This window comes from Panicum hallii, chromosome 9 (genome assembly GCF_002211085.1).
Source record: "Panicum hallii strain FIL2 chromosome 9, PHallii_v3.1, whole genome shotgun sequence".
Lineage (NCBI taxonomy): Eukaryota > Viridiplantae > Streptophyta > Magnoliopsida > Poales > Poaceae > Panicum > Panicum hallii.
Window position 1 is genome coordinate 11,204,074 of NC_038050.1, and position 16,667 is coordinate 11,220,740.

The 16,667-nt window shown below is 43.1% G+C and overlaps 3 protein-coding genes across 3 annotated transcripts; all 3 read right to left on the reverse strand.

Moving 5' to 3' along the window:
• Window positions 1–6,980: 6,980 nt before the first annotated feature.
• LOC112872763 lies at window positions 6,981–7,590 on the reverse strand. The gene has a single exon (XM_025935820.1). The coding sequence runs from the start codon at window positions 7,588–7,590 to the stop codon at window positions 7,288–7,290; it is 303 nt and encodes a 100-aa protein (XP_025791605.1). The 3' UTR covers window positions 6,981–7,287.
• A 900-nt stretch (window positions 7,591–8,490) lies between these two features.
• Window positions 8,491–10,144, reverse strand: LOC112872764 (transcription factor MYB101-like). The gene is made up of 2 exons (XM_025935821.1): window positions 9,336–10,144; window positions 8,491–9,237 (listed from the first exon to the last, which is right to left on the reverse strand). Exons 1-2 carry the CDS (start codon window positions 9,705–9,707, stop codon window positions 8,491–8,493), a joined length of 1,119 nt encoding a protein of 372 aa, XP_025791606.1. The 5' UTR covers window positions 9,708–10,144.
• Window positions 10,145–11,518: 1,374 nt separating this feature from the next.
• Window positions 11,519–14,951, reverse strand: LOC112878270. Its single transcript, XM_025942715.1, has 8 exons — window positions 14,737–14,951; window positions 14,473–14,598; window positions 14,313–14,390; window positions 13,472–13,597; window positions 13,269–13,370; window positions 13,038–13,184; window positions 12,363–12,459; window positions 11,519–11,705 (listed from the first exon to the last, which is right to left on the reverse strand). The coding sequence occupies exons 1-8, from the start codon at window positions 14,908–14,910 to the stop codon at window positions 11,527–11,529; spliced, it is 1,029 nt and encodes a 342-aa protein (XP_025798500.1). The 5' UTR covers window positions 14,911–14,951; the 3' UTR covers window positions 11,519–11,526.
• Window positions 14,952–16,667: the final 1,716 nt, after the last annotated feature.

A 16,667-nucleotide genomic window follows, 5' to 3' on the forward strand; every position in this document is an offset into this window, starting at 1 on the left:
GTACAAAACAGTGCTGCGTAGTATCGCCTTAGTCGTTGGTCGGAAGCTGAAGTTGTTTCCGGCAGAACCATGCCAAAGAGACCCTTAAGCAAAGCAGATCGAGGTGATACCTGGGCAAGCAACAATTTCTAATGTCATGGAGCCATGAGGGCGCGACAGCCACGCCACACGAGCATTGTTTTTCAATCTTCCTTTTGTATTTATTGATTCTTTTGCCAAAATCTTTTATATTTTCTGAAAAATTTTGCCCAAGAACTGTTATGAAAAATTAGTTTGGATAACTTTTCCATGGATGCTATTCATATTTTTTTGTCCAAAAAGTTATTTATATATTTTTATAAAAAATTACTTGACTTTTTCCCCAAAATGATTTGTATAATTATTTTTCTATAATTACTATTTGTCAAAAAAAATTTGGAATTTCTAAAAAAGTTTCAGCTAAAATATTCCTAAAACGGTTTTAATTAAGAAAGCTTTGTGCAAGCATGTTTTTATTCGTTCCTTTGATTCATCTTTCTTCCACCACACGTATAACAGTTCTAGTGTGAACTGTCGGAGAAATAAAGCTCTGTTGTGGATCTGGCCATGGGAGACGATAGAGATCGATTAGTGGATGATGAAGGCGAGGGAGGGCAAGGTCTCTTGCCTGGATGGACTGGGATAACTAGAGGAAAAGAGTGGAAGAATGAACCTAGATTTGACGTTCGAGGAATTCATCGACGCGGTGCTAAAAACGCCGGAGCATGAGGGGTAGACTAGACCCAATACAATAATATTAAGTTCGCATACAGCACAACTTTATTGCCTAGGCAGCCACAACTTTATTTTCTTAGCAAGGTGCAAACCAAGCCATGTCACCGCTTAGCATATTCCTAAGGTGGGACCCACGAAGAAGTGCAGCTGAAAATTCACGAGGTGCAGTGCAGGTTACACTGACACAGCACATACAAGCAGCACGGCATGGCCTATGCTCGCTCGTAGACGGCTGAGGACCGGACCTGATCTTTTTCTTGGGCTTGTGCACAATCACTCGAGCAAGCAGAGCACCTCAGCTCCGATGGCCACAAGAAGAAGCTTCTTGAAGAACGGCGACGCAGGGCCTGCCAACCGGGACTGGCTAGCACTGCTCACCTTCATACCGGTGGAATTTCGCTTCCTCCATGCTAGAGCTAGCCAGCACTACCACGAACAGGACATCAATTCCAGTGTAGTATAGTACGAATTCAAGATAGGCGACGACTTGAACAAAGGCAAAAGAAAAATCGTAAAAGGGAAAGGAATTAAATAAAAGATATGCGTGCAACCTTGGACAGACTAGGAGCCCACCAGGCCCCAGGGCTTCCACCTGCTAGCGCCTAGGCCTAGCAGTGTTTACTACTCCGCCTCCTAGCAGAATGCTAGCAGCTGTCGCCTGCGGCCTATCCGCCCACGGCGGTGGCGCGGCCAAGGGCGTGGGTGGCCACCCAATCGCCCGCTCGATTCATCGATCGGGATGAATGATGCCATCATGCAGTTTGGCCCCTGCCGACCGCGGCAGATGTCACCGCGCGTGCCGGCCGGCGGCGCACGTCTCGTTGGCGGCCGGCGGCGCTGACGCACGTCACGTCGTCACCTCGCCCTGGGAGGGCGCGCGCGGCCGCGCCGGGTGGCGAACGTGTCGCCCGTGCGGCGGCGGGGCTGGCGCGAAAAGGAGAAAGGCTGCTGCCGTCGACGCAAGCGCGAGAGGTCGTTTCGTTTGGGTTACGGGGGGTCACCGCGTCACCGCCGGCACCAGCCAGCCTCGTCGGTGTCCGTGTCCGTGTGCGATCTGTCTTGGATTCTGCCGCGCGCCGTGTGCCGGCCATGCATCCGTTCGAGCTGTAACCTGTGGGGGCAAGGGTGTGGCACGAAGCAAGCGAGCCGGCTGTTTCCGTTTTGTCCCGGTAGCCAAGCTGCCCCCTTTCTCCAGCAGTGAGCCTGACGAGCGCCTCTCTGATCGTTCACGCGCCGATCCCTTTTGCGTTTCCTTGGAGCGTCACACGATACCGATCCTAACATTCCCACAGGGATCAGTTTCCTCCGTTCACAAATCACAATGATCTTACACAAAAAAACACACACTACACGTCTGTTGCTAGTAAAGCACGTCTCTTTTTTTTTTTGTCGGTCTCCTCGCGGAAAGGAAAAAGAAAGCACGCGTTTTTGTGTCGAGAACCGAACATCTTTTTACATTCCTTCTTCCTTCTTCCCGTTTCACAAAAAACCAAACTTGTAAGCTGTAACGTGCCGGATCCGTTTTGCTTGTAGCAGGGCAGGCAGGCAGTCAAGAACGGACAAGCTAGAATGATTCCGTCGCATGCTTTCGAAATTTTTTTAAAAAAATTGATTGCTAACGTCCCACAGGTTGGAACGAACGGAAGGGATACTATACAATTATGATGGCTTCCTTTTGAAATTAGTAACGCAAACGGACGTGTAGTTGTTCCAAAGTGCCGGCGATAGGGAAGCGCAGACAAGCGTGGTGGAGTAGATAACAGTGAAAGAGCATTCAGTGGGAGAAGAGCTGCCGGAGATACGGGAGCCTGCACCATGCCAAGCGCAGACGAGAGAAAGAAGCAGTTGTCTATTAATATAATAATATAAGTGAGTGCTAAAAGAAGTCATCATGTTAATTAAAAAAAGAAGAATTTACACTATTGGAGTTTATAAAGATCTGATGGTCTAGATTTATCTTAAAAATTCCCACGTTAATCTAAACATAGAAGGATTTACACCGCCGGATTTTATAAAGATCTAACAGTCCAGATTTATCAAAAAATCCATGTCAACTACGACTAATAATACATATATAAATTTAATTTTTAAAATAACAAAATTAATATATTGAAAATAGAAAGTTAAATTGTTAATCAAAATCTTCCGTGCAAGCATACAAGAGCAGAGTGCACTTACGTGAGACGTTGGCCGCGGTACTTCAGATGCAAATCAACCCAAAACCAATCACCAATTCACTACCACCCATGGTTAACCATGACGATACGAGGAGGTGACAAGATAGATATAGAGACAGTTAAAGGATGGTGATGGAAAACCAGGTGATGCTGGATGAGCGTTCGCCGCTACCTGTAGCAGCAACTGCAGCAGGACACTGGTCTCTCTTCTTTCTTCTTTTCATCTTCTTCTTCCCCGCGTCTCCAGCAGCCGGCTCCGCCCCACACAGCCCGCTGCCCCTTCCACCGTCAGCCTCCACGCACCGCCGCCCACGGCTGCGAGGGGCGACTCGCCGTCGCGCCGTGCCACCCAACCCTTCCGAGCTAACTGCTACCATCGCTCGCCCCCACTGCCGGCAACACCCACCGGGGGTTATCCACCACCCGGTCGGCGGCGTCATCGCAGCTGACCTCGCTGCCCACAACCCGCAAACACCGGCGGCGGCAGCCATCCCTTCTAAGTCTGCCGGTCATGGAACCTCCAAACCTGGAAACCCCAAATCCATATTGCTAATCCTTCCTCCACCCCCACCCCCACCGGCCTCCACCATCGGGCGGTGAGTCGTATCCAATTTAGGCTAAAGCTACCGCATGACAAAAGAACCTGGTTTGGTTTACCACATGTATTAAAATGTTCCATATTCCATAACGTGTACATACATATATGTACATGGAAAGGAACGGGTCAAGAAAATAAGACATAAAACATTGTCTACAAAGAGAACCTTTGATCAGTAATAGATACATGCTCTGCATATTTAGATTACTGTCTATATAGTCCTCGTGTACTTATCAGCTCAAACATATAATTTTCGTAAATGGGAATGTATAATCAGATATTGTTACAAAAATATAACAACAAGATATCAAATTAATGTTGTATATGCTATGCAACAATTAAAGCTTACGTATCAGATTTAACAGAGTAGTACATTAAAGCACAACAATAGAAACTATGGAAACTTGAGACATACGGCTAGCGCTAAGCAGTTATTTAAGAAAAATATTGTATGGCAAACAAACAAACAGCTTACGTACAGTTAGAATAAATACGCTGCTTCTTCCTAAGATATTTTACAAATAATATTAACCCTCCTTAAAGATGCCAAGAAAGGCACTAGCACCGTGCCAATTGAAGCATTACCTGGCTGATTAAGTCGATAGCCTATGATACACAATAAATAATTCCAATAGCCACTGCCGCTACTCCTCTTAGCTCAGAAAAAAAAGCAAGCTCTAACGTACAATCTTAACTCAGCAACTGAGCTGAATCCACAGTATACTTCTCCATTAGGTGCACCGGACGTGAAACACACTAACAAATTTTAAATGTGTGTTCGTCTTAGCTTAGAAAAAATAGCAAACTCTTACAGACAATTTAAACTCGGTAGCGAAGTCGAACTCCACAGGAAACTTCTTCTAGGTGCATCAGACGCGAATCACACTAATCGATTTCAAATGTGCGGATGAAGAAAATGGCAGAGAGAGAAATTGGCAAAAATAGATGGAGAAAATGGAAGTGAAGAAAAGAGTTAGAGACAACAGCAAAGATTTATCTGGAACTATCCATCGTTGAGATGACACAGCTCTGAAGTGAGCTAATTTATGTAGTTAAATGGTCGAAAGACTAAAAATGTACATTAACCAAAGTCCAAAGTGTGAAAAAATACCAATGGATTGGGCTGAATAAAAGATAATATATATATTAATATAGCATATATATATAAGTTTTGCAACGATAGGTGAAAATAAATAAACAAAATATTTTTTGACCAAAGTCAAAAGGGAAGCCCCAACCTATATTTTAATATAACTTTTTATTTAATCCATGTCTGTTTTTAATTCAGATCTAAATCCGTTGGATGCTACTCAGATACTGTAACAACTAAACAACTAAGACAACTAGACTAGAGATCCTTTCGCTAAATAATAATCAAATTACGCAACACATAAATCAAAGTCCAACATCTAAGTTATAGGATGTAGGCTTCGACAACAGCAATAACACATATATAAATATATTTAATAACTACATATAAAAAGATTAAAAAAGATAAATGCGTATCCAATGTGATCCTATATTACTATTAATCATCAAACTTAGATATTACGTGCTACAATATGCACCTATGTTCAAGGTGACCCAATATTCAATTCAATCCTCAAATTTAGATATTGCAAGTTAAAGTATTAAAATATACCAAGGTGATATGGAACAAAATAAACTAAAAATCGATGATTGATATGAATGCCTATACACAGAAAGCCGCGGGTAGTATTCAACGAGAGCAAACTAGACGTAAATAAAATATCAAATACATCTCTTCAATTAAAGTAAAATAAAAAAATGTAAAAAACTAGCTACTCGCGCTATTAGCGTAGGCCACCTTGTTAACTGTGGAAGGTAGAGTTATTTCAAAAAAAAGTGTGGAAGCTAAGGAGGAGCGGCCACTGTCAGATGCAGGATGTGTGGCTAATAAAACATGGTTTGAGAGCTCGCTAGTTATCAGTCACCTGATCTTATTTTTGAGCGGGCAGTCGCCTGAAAATTAGCACCTTCAAATTTTGACATCGAAGATTTGTTAGAATTCTTTCAAATCAATCAATTTTAGAAACATGAATTTTTTTATTAAGAGTGCTAGAATCAACCGGTGCTATTCTTCTAAAACACAAGTCTTTATATATACCAATATCGTACTGCTCTAAAACATATTTAAAAAATACTTCTAAATATCATACTGCTCTAGAAAAATATATGTAAAACATACAAAAGGATGTACAGCACAACCCAAGTTTAAGCTCAGGACGTGGCCCATCTCTTGCTCCGGCTCTCTTTCAGGGAACAACGGTTAGAAGCTTCTTTTGCCCAAATGCACGGTGATCGAAGAAAGCGATGGAACAAAGAAAAAGATTATGCCCGGACGCAGAGGAGCAAGGAGTCACAGCAAGAGGAGCCGCTCCAGGGGAGCAACTTATGGCACAAAGCAAGGAGCAAAGAGTGGGCAACACGTACTTAGCATGGACAGGAACCTGTTCATGCAATCCAACCGCTCCATATTCTTCGATCGGCTTGTGCTTCATGGGAGACCGGAGATAACCAAACACCTTTGGCATGGTTCGTGCAAATTTCACGACGGATTTGTGAGTTATGACCATTTTTCCCGGGATTGCGATGATTTCATTCGGTGCAATTGCTTGTAGTAATTCATTCTGGTACAAATAAGTGTATTTCTAAGGAGAATATTTTTTAGTCTATCTGACTAGAAATTAGTGCATTTCAAATTAAACCAGTATTAGAGGTAACAGTTCTGGATCTAGAACATAATTTCTTTGATTTCGCAGACACACTAGTATAAGATGTGCTACCAACGTAAGCATAACTGCAGCAGCTAGACCACAGCAAAATAAGCACAAACTGCCTTGGAAAAGGCCTTCTCCACACGGGTGTGCAACGTCCGAAGTCGATAAGGATCGTCATGATTAGTGCCCCCATTCTCCTATCATAAGGAAGATAGGTCCTACCGGGATGGCCCTGTTCTCTTGCATCTGATCCTACGTAGTTTCAATTCCTGCATTGCCTACGAGGCAGCACCTAGCTACAGCCCTGCCAGCTACTCTACTCACAAAAGTAAAACTTCAGGCCTAGTTTTTGATCCAGGAAATTCAAACTGATCCATTTATGTATCTTGAGAATTTTGATACTAGGGCAATTTTGCTTTCTTGGGATCGGATTGCTCTAGCCGGAGAAGCAACAGGTCACAACTTCTGAAAGTTTCAGGTGCCAACCGGATCTCCCTGTCTCCAAAAGACATGGATCACTGCCTAGCACAGAGATATATTCCCTTGTCAGGCTCCCATTTTTGTGTAAGCTACCTGAAGTAGACACTGCCTGCACCCAAAGGGACCATACTCTCTTGAGAGAGCAGTGATAGATGCTGTAGAACCTCCCAAAATTAAATCCAGTAAAACTTCAAGGGAATCCATCTGTAAAATCTACCATTGCATTGATGATGTCAAATAAATTGGAAAGAAACATTACTAGACGCTGACGCAAGTTGGGTTGGATTGCGCAGCTGAGATTGAGTCGGTAACCAACCAACCAACATAGTCGTCAAGAACGGAACACAAACAGATTTGATGTCCATGATGCCTGGCATCTGACAGCATCAAGGAAAAGGTTCAGAAAAAGGGACTCGATCTCTCTCCTTAATGAGTTCTTAGAATCATCGGACGTCTCAAGCGCAGGCGCGCAGCATCTTGATCGATGGTCTGACACGGCTGCGTCGGCCGGTCCTGCTTCTGCAGTTGCTGAGGGCGATCAGCAGATCCTGGACATGCTGCTCCACTGGCAGACGCCGTCGAGGCCCCAGTCCTGGTCCGACGGGCTCGCGCCGCCGGCGGCCGGCAGGTCCACGCCGAGGTCGGCGGTGGACGGGTCCTGGTCGTCGCTGCTGTGCTGCGAGGTCGAGCCGGAGTGGTTGGGCGCAGCTGCCGCCGGAGGCAGCGGCACGGTCTCCGGCGCGTCGAGGGTCGGGATCATCATGTCGAACAGCGTACCCATGTCGTCATCCCTATGCTGGCCGTCCAATTGGTTCTCTGCAAATGATTTGAACTTCGTCATGAGCTTTCTTAGATAAATTCATGATGCGAAATGCAGAACAAAGTGGCATGGATTGTGCATCTCAATTTGCTTCATGAAAGTTCATATTTGCACCAGAGTCATGCAGAGGATAGATAAATTAGTCCTGATTTGATTCTATTCTTCACTGATCATTCATTAGAACCTCTCTAGTTAATGTCCAGAAAATATTCCTAGATATGATCATGCTGATTTTGTTAAAACTTGTGCAGAATATAACACCAATGTGACGTGGTGATATGGAAGCTAAGAAACAATCATAGAGCACGAAAAGGAAGCATATTGCATTTTTGTTAAGTAAATGATAGATAAAGTGGTAGATGGAGTGAGAAAAGAAGAAAGGGAAATAAAGGTGTTAAAGCACTTGGCAAGATAAGGCAAAGTAATCATGGAACAAGATCAAAGGCAGTCACTTTCTTGCAAGGACAAAAATAAGGGAAAGCCCTCTGTAGACTGTACCCGCAGAAGCTTCTCTAACCTTAAAACTACCAAAAGGAAAAAAAAACAAAGAAGATTCCAAACAGTGTGCTGTCCATGATTCATATTTTGCCCAGATCCTAAAGTAGTTTAATTCATCAGAGTTACTTTCACCAAGGCACATTTACTTATTCCTATCACTGCCAAGTAAGTGAAATCTGATTAACCAGATGGTGACATTATGTTAAAAATTTGTCCCCTTTAGCTTTTTTCAAGAAGTTGGTGGCACTTCGCAAGAGAAAACAAACGGAGATTTTGGACGCACAAACGAAAAGGTTCACGCTAATCTGCCAATTCACATCATAATCATGAGCATTTGTTCTCTTCTCCAGCAAAGCAACAAATCGAACTCCGAGTGCATCCAAAAAAGGGAAGGTGTGGGAAATGCTTCACACACGGCATGCACTACTCACCTCTGCCACCATGCCGCTCCAGAACAGCGCCGCCGCCGCCGCCGGGGCGCGCGGCGTCTCCGTTCGCCGGGGCCAGCGCCGAGGGATCGACCTTGATAGCGTCGTGCAGCTCCTGCAGCATCTTCTCCAGGCTCGCCGCGTTCTGATGCTGATGATCCGACAGCGCTGCGCCGCCTAAGCCGGCGGCGGCGGCCGAGGTCGGCGGCATCGCCTGGCCGAATTGGTTTGAAGGGAGCTCCACTCTGGGGACAGGGGACGGCGAGAGCGGCGCGAGCCTGCTCTGGTCGGTGCTGCGCACGCCGTAGCCGAGGGAGAGGTCTGGCGTGACCGGGTGCAGCGGCCCGGTCGGCGTGGACGGGGACACGGGCGACGAGTGCGCGAACTGGAAGTACTGCGCGTTCCGCGCGAACGGCTTCGCCCACGGGGACGACGGCGCCGAGAAGGGCTGCGGGGAGAGGAACTGCACTGTCTGGCTTGTCGCGGCGAGCTGGCGAGCCAGGTCGAGCGGCGCCGGCCGGGAGCTGGTGTACCCGGCCGAGGTGGCGTCGAGCGCCTGGACATTGACCGCCCCCGGCAGCTGCGGGGACGCCAGCGGCGAGAAGTCGTCGTAGCGGCAGCGCTTGGAGAGCGCGAGCTGGAGCTGCACCTCCGGCGGGTATACGGGCAGGCCGGCGCGCTGGCGGCGCTTGGTCCTCGTGTTCCAGTAGTTCTTGATCTCGTTGTCCGTCCTCCCCGGCAGCTGCGGACGCGCACCAACCAGAGAAGCACGCGACACCGGTCACATCAAGAACTCGCAATAAATTAATCGAAGGCGAAGAGGGTGGGTAGTGTGCTTACATGCGCGGCCATGCGCGCCCACTTGTTGCCGAGCTGCGCGTGGAGCTGGGCGATGAGGATCTCCTCGTCGGGGGAGAAGGAGCCCTTCTTGAGGTTGGGGCGGAGGTGGTTGGTCCAGCGGAGGCGGCAGCTCTTGCCGCAGCGCAGCAGGCCGGTGAGCCTCTGCACAGCGTTCCAGTTCCCCTCGCCGTGGCGCCGGACGTGGTCCACGAGCATGGCGTCCTCCGCCGTGGTCCAGGGCCCCTTCTTCAGCACCACCGGCGCAGCCGCCTCGTCCTCCTGCTCCACGGCCTCCTCGCCATGGCCGTCCGCCGCCTTCTCCTCCTCCTCCTCGGGTGACGATGTCAGCGCCGCGCCGGGACTCCTCTCCATGGGCGAGGCCACGGCAGCGCCGGAGAAGGGTCGAGGAGGGAGGAGAGGCAGAGGCACGGCTGTGTAGGGGCAGAGAAGGTGGCTTCCTTGGATGGGGCGTGGGGGTGTGCAAGAGGAGATTTAAGGGAAAAGTTGCTAAAAATGGAGGCCGGCGAGCTGGCGTTTTCGGTTTGTGTGGTTTGCAAGTGGTTTTTGCAGGCGAGTCAGTGAGGGGCTACGGTGGCGTTTTCATATTTGTTTGCACTCCACCTTTTTGCTCTCCAAAAGGGCTATATATGGACTGCATAGATTGGAGCATCTGATGCCTGGGGTTTTTGGTACAATGCTTGTGTTTTTTTTGGTTGTATGTGGGCGAGGGCGGACCGGGCCGGAGATGAATGATTAGGGTTCAATGGTGCGTGATAGTGCCTGCCAATGCCTGCCAGCCATACCAGGACTCAGTAGGAGGGAGGGGAGAAAGATGGTGTACAGAAATCTTGGTAGAAAATTTATAATAAAAAGGTTCCGAATATATCGGTCATCTTTGTGTTGTTCGAGCATCTGAAAATGGTTAGTTCAAGTGAAACATGTACTGCAGAAACCATGCAGGACAATGACCTAAAAGAAGATTCGTAACTCCGCCGAGACAAAATAAAGAAGCTTTGCAATTCAACATTGAAGTGTGATGTCTTCTTAGTGACAAGTACGAGCAATGCTTAAGTGTGCTTCAGTCGAAGCTGCTATTCAGAAGAAAGTATGCTTCTATGTGTCTTTGACTATCAACTACATCTCCTGCAATCCATGTGAGAGTAGTGCAGCCATGTGTGAAGCAAATGAGTGCATGGCTAATTCAACTAAAACCAAATAAGCCTAGATTAAACTTTGCTAAACAGCAGGAATCCAAGACTGGCACTTTATATGTGCACCGTTGTTCAACACAAATTTAATGGTTTCTCTTTAAGCATGGGAAATTTTCCTTTGTTTCATAATGAGGTACAAAAAAAGGTCTTGCAATATAACAAAAAACAGAGCCGACCGTTAGTGAGGTATGATCAAACATCTAATCAAGAGGAGATGAGTTATATATAGGGTTACTTGTAACCAAAATCAAACATCAAACAAATACCGGATTATAGTTCTTACTTACCCATCACTAGCGTGTCAATCCATGCTCCCACATGGCCTAGCAATTTTAAGAGAGATAAGCAGTAGAAATCTATAGAAACAAAGCAAGCAAGAGCTAATATTGAAGGCAAAATGTATCTTGTCAGTTTCATTGGGTGCTTTCTTATTTTTTTACTTAAAATCTCAGTATGCAAGCATTTCCACCCTACAACATTCAGCCTTTATTCTAGATAAAGGGGAAAGAAACTCTAGCCGTTGTATCATCCAAATGCACACAGGTTATGTTGCTTGTTACAACATCAGAATTTTTTTTTGAGGGGGGGGGTGGATGGGATAAAATGTAAAGACTATATGCATGCATCATCAATTTTTAGCTAACTAAATCGAACAAACACAGCCACAACTGCCTATGAATGATAATTGCATTGCTTATCAAACATGGTGAACACAGAGTTACGTATTATTCAGATTTGTACCGAGTTCAACAGATCAAAATATTAACTATCAAATCACAGAACCACACGACTTAATACTAGCTTAAACTTTAAATAGAAGCATTAACCATGTCTGCAGCAGCACATGACTTAATACTAGTTTATCTGACGATTACAGATAATTATTTTTGCTGTTAGTAACAACACATTATGAAATAGAACAAAACAACACCATGAGTGTTGCTGAAATCTTATTGTGATATCTTGGGTGAGAGGTTTGTTTAGAATGCATCCTGATTGTCTGTCACCTCCTCCTTAATCCTCAATTGCGGGGGCCTTATTGTTGGACGATTGGTAGTCCTTGAGTTGGTTGCTTCTTTGCCTTTAGCCTTCCTGCTTCTGATGTTTTCTTCTTCCGGCTCATATGGCGAATCTGAGCCAGAGGTGTCACCATCTTGTGCTAGCATAAAGCACACACACAAATTAGTTGTGAGGGCATGGAAGTGGAAAACACAACAACACATACAAACACAAGGTGCCACCATCTTGTGGTAGCATAAAGCACACACAAATTAGTTGTCAGAGTACGTGCAAAATTGGTCCACTTATACCACATAGTTATTTACTAACACAAGGTAAATGGTTGGAATAATGACATGGTGTGTACACACGAATTTGTACATTGTTTGACTTCTAGGCCCGCTTAGTATGTAGATGAGTGGAAAGTGGGCATCTCTTAGCCCTCATTGATGGCAAATAACTACCTTAAAGAAAACATCCTAAGAGTAAGGGTAAATGTATATGCATGCAATCTCTAGTTCACTTTGATTTATGCGTGCTATGATTATTCATAATACAATGTAAGAACTTCATAGTTCCTAAGACTTTGAGGGGAAAATCATAGAACCTAAAGGAAATTGTGAGAATACTCAAATTTGATATCAGGTTACTATTCTAATATTTCATTGTTGGAGTACCTAATAAGTTAGTACATATAATAATTATAAAGTTCCTAAGCCTATGCATGTTTGCAAATTTGTAGAACATAAATATAAATCAAGAGGGGTAAACCCATATATTTAAAATTTATGACAATAGCGACAAGTGTAGAACTTACAGCTGTTCATAATTTGGCCATACTCTATCTGTGGTGCTCCTCTAGATCGGGATGATCTTGCATCACTTATTATCAGTCTACTGCGCAAACTTTCATGCTGCCAGGAGAAAAGAACAATAATCAATTATTTTGAGGGACCTCTTAAAATGTCTCAAACTGCTACTCCCACAAGTCCAGATACAAATGCTAGATGTTGTGGACCAAGACATGGGCTCCAATGTATAGCTTTGACCACTCCAATTTCTACTATAGTATTCTTATAAAATAGAAAGATTATGATACATAAAAATATTTTTCAAAACTGAACGTCAAAACTTGGAATTGTTGGATGAAACCAAACAGAAAGACTTCATGACTGGAGGGAGTATATAGCAATCTATTATATATGGAATTGCCAACACAATATGACTTTAAAAGAAATTAATGATACCTAGTTAATAAAATTGGCTTCCAATTAATTCTTAACCTATCCATAATACATTGGAAAAACTTATAAAACAATGATGAAACCTTTTGAAAGCTAGAAAAGCGAAGTAGTTCTTAATCAGGTGGCAAAAAAAATTCTTAGTATCTTTAACTTGTTTCCCCATGATGATGTGAAGAATGCAAGTAACTTGGGGGTAAATATGTAGTGAAGATTTTATATAGATAACAAAACCTCAAGAAAACAATTACCAAATCTGCAGGATTGTCAAAAGAGTACAGGTCATGAACACTTATCCTTTGAATAAAAGCACGCTTGGATACTTTTCCAGTTTCTACAAAGCATAATGCTGATTTTAGAGTACGAAATGTGTAGGAGCTAGCAGAATCCGTGTAATACTGCATCATAAGACAAATAGTGATTTTGAAATCAAATTATGCCCTCTTATCAAATGATGAAAATTCACGGACCATATTATTTACCGGATCTCTCCTGATAAGTCCTTCCTTTGTCTTTCTAAATACTAGCTCCTTTACCCATCCTTTTGGCAATCCACTTGGGTGAAACTCCACTATTGCAAGTAGCTACAAATGTGCCAAATTAAAAGGTAAATAGGAAAAAAAATCAGTCATTCAAAGATGAGATGTGTTCTGTGAGCAGTAAGAAGTTTAAGCAAGAGGCACACATTATCATTAGAACTTGTGTTACATTGTCCATTTGTATCACACTTGGAGACCTTTTCCTCATTGATATATAGAACAACATCGTGTTTGGATAGCAGTCGCACTCCAGTCTTTGGGTAAACATAAAACTGCAAAGAAACGATATCAATGGTTAAAAATATCTATCAACCTGTACTAAAATCATTACTAGCAGACCAAGTTCTTTGCACTTGATGCTCATGTTCATTCCATTAGTTACTAGTCCTAAAGATAACATATAGCGTTATTTATAGCAAGTTATTGTTTTTGCTATGACAGTGAGTATTTACATGAAGTATCATAATATATTTGGAAACATTGAATAAATACCCCCTGTAACATGCTGTATGTAATGTACAAAGGATCAAAGAGATTATTATTTTTCTAAACTAAAACTATTTTGAGTTCAAAAATATGACATTGCAATGGTTTCCTACACTGACATTCTCTATGTCCATCATACCATTGATATCATGGCCTTAAGAGAATTGCCTATTTATTAGCACAAAATCATACAAGACAAAAAAATTCTAATGACAGATTTTTAGCATTCGCCACCTCTGGGTGCAGTTACCCAAAATTTAGCTAATTCAAATGCATATTATATAAATCATTCAACCAATGTATTTTCATATTAAATGGTAAATTCCACATCTTAGAGCTATGGAGTTATTTGTTTGAATGTAGCAACTCAGATCCAAATAAAGAAACATTCCAATAATACACATAGTTTGTCTTACCACAATTAAAAAGATTCCAATAATACTCAGAATGTATTAATCGACATGAAAAGGTACCAACTAGCCAAATTCATGCCATTTTTACCTTGTACATCTTGTCCATCTTCTCCCCACCGGCTCTGACCTCCATCACCCACCCCTTTGGAAGCCATTCATGTTCTTTCTAGAACACAAACATACATAAAGATATATATAAGCATGTCTATAACAAAAACTTGATGATACCAAAGATGGTAGCTATGCACCTGGAAGCTGTTTCCTGCACCACTTTCCTTTGATTCCAGTATACGCTCATCTGCCTGAGAAAAGAGATACTCCAATACCTCTGACTTCATGTTGAATGTGTAATCCGATATAGGAGAAGTGTAATACTGCATTAGAAATATTTGAGAAGCTTGAAAAGAAATCCAAAGCAGAAAAGTTGTGGTTAAAGATAGAACAATCCATAAGGTATATTTATTTGTTAAATCACAGATATATTATGACCTAATATTTGAGATAAGATATACCCGGTTAATGGTGCCATCTTCCTCACGATAGACTTCCATTATCCATCCATCAGGGAGCCAATCTGGTGGCTCCGCTAAAGCTTCAATATCTTCCTCCTCCTCCTCCTCATTCGAAACAATCTGATGATTTACCTCCTCCTTAACTGGTACAACAGCCATGGACTTGGCATTCATTTTTCAGGCTTTGCTCACAATCCTCCTACCTATGCGTACCCCTTGTTTGGATCTTGCAAAGCAAATAATTGGGTATTTATATTGATCAAGGTAACACCTGACACTAGCTGTCATCGACCACAGCTGGAAATTGTGTGGTTGTTTGATAATGAACAGCTCAAAGATTCTTTTTGAAGATATGACAGATAGCATAATATCAAATTCATTTAATGTTGCAGATACTCACAATTTGAAGTGCATTTTATTCATCAGTACATGTGGAATGTAAAACGGGAAGAGGGTGAGCCAACACGCGTTGTGTGAGCCTCTAAGGTAAGTTAGTGGAGAACAACTCATAATGCTAGCTGGCATTCCGTGTACATAGCTGCACTACAGTATACTATATAGCCAATATATCACGAATAATCAATAAACTTCCTATTTACAGCCTAAAAAATAATTGATTCATGCAACATGATCTCGCATATTGTTATGCATTGATCTATATATTAATGTGCAGAATTTTTAATGATTTGGAATAATAGATGGGATTTTTTATGTAGCCAGTAGCCGCACCCTAATTGAAAGTTACAACCTAAATCTCAAAAGTATATGAAAATGTCATGTAGATAATTTGAAATTTTAGAACTTTACATGTGTGTCATCCTTTTTAGCCTACTTTTGTTTGAGGAAGATGTGTTTATGCGAATCGTTGAAAATATTACTAATTAAAGTCTCTTGTTGCAATGTTGATTTTTTCTTTTCATGGTTGGAATTATGCAGGGGTGCCCTTTGGCTTGTGAGGGCCCCAAATCCCAGGAGCCTCCAAGTTATACTTAAGTACCAAAGATTTTCTCCGTTTAATAATAGGCTTTGTTCCAATGAATTCATCAATCCATTTAAAGTTTTTTATCCCATAATTAGCCTTGTCTCTCACTCGACGCAGCGATGTGTGGACTGCTAACAATTTGCTTGCAATGCTTCTCACTTGTCATGCTTCGCCTTCACCTGATGAATGCAACCCTCATTGCTTCGGAATACTGCTGGTCACCAGAACACAATGATCAATGAAATATCCTGGTAGATGACACAAATGGAATAGGTTTCAATTTTAGTAGAATCAAAAGGTTTGCAAATATGATTCTTTTTCTAGAGACGAGGATGGACATGATATGTCCTCCATAAAACTTAACTATGAAATTCAAGTTTCTTTTTTGTCTCAAATACGTGGAAGAGATGTGTATCTTTATATTAAGGGAGAGATAAAAGGTCCAAGTACAAAAAAAAACACCACTCCACCTTGGACCAAGAGTGGGAGGTGTTAAAAAACAGAAAAGGACTATTACATGAAAACCATATAAGGAAATGACCCGACTTGACCTAGAAGAGCTTAAGTAACCCCGTCGAACCACCCTTGTCTCAAACCTGCAAGATCCACCATCTACGGTAGCCCCTATCACAAAGCTCGCCCCCCCACCCCCCCCACCCCGGGGCCACAAGGATTCCGATGGCATGCTCTAGCGTCGGCGAGGTGAAGGGGAGGAGACCTGGCGGCTCAAACGTTTGGTTCCACCCGTGCCTCCGTGAGGGCTGACGTGGGGGCATTTTTTCTTGCCAAGAAAGAAGCGGGTCTCAGAGGCTACTAGTTAGATATTATATTCGATCAGGTCGAGCAATTTACCGATTTTCATAATTCATGATATTATAGTTTCAAAGGGTCATGTCACCTATTTATATATATATAGGTAGGACCGTATCTCTTTTTGATTAAGCAAGAA

Bases quoted from the DNA above. Each gene is read 5' to 3' on its own strand.
- LOC112878270 (XM_025942715.1), bottom strand. From the start codon at position 14,910: ATGAATGCCAAGTCCATGGCTGTTGTACCAGTTAAGGAGGAGGTAAAT. The intron at 13,371-13,471 runs GTGTGCCTCTTG...GCACATTTGTAG, and splicing joins ACACAAGTTCTAATGATAAT to CTACTTGCAATAGTGGAGTT. The intron at 12,460-13,037 runs GTAATTGTTTTC...TTCTCCTGGCAG, and splicing joins TTGACAATCCTGCAGATTTG to CATGAAAGTTTGCGCAGTAG.
- LOC112872763 (XM_025935820.1), bottom strand. From the start codon at position 7,590: ATGACGAAGTTCAAATCATTTGCAGAGAACCAATTGGACGGCCAGCAT.
- LOC112872764 (XM_025935821.1), bottom strand. From the start codon at position 9,707: ATGGAGAGGAGTCCCGGCGCGGCGCTGACATCGTCACCCGAGGAGGAG. The intron at 9,238-9,335 runs GTAAGCACACTA...GCGCGTCCGCAG, and splicing joins GGGCGCGCATGGCCGCGCAT to CTGCCGGGGAGGACGGACAA.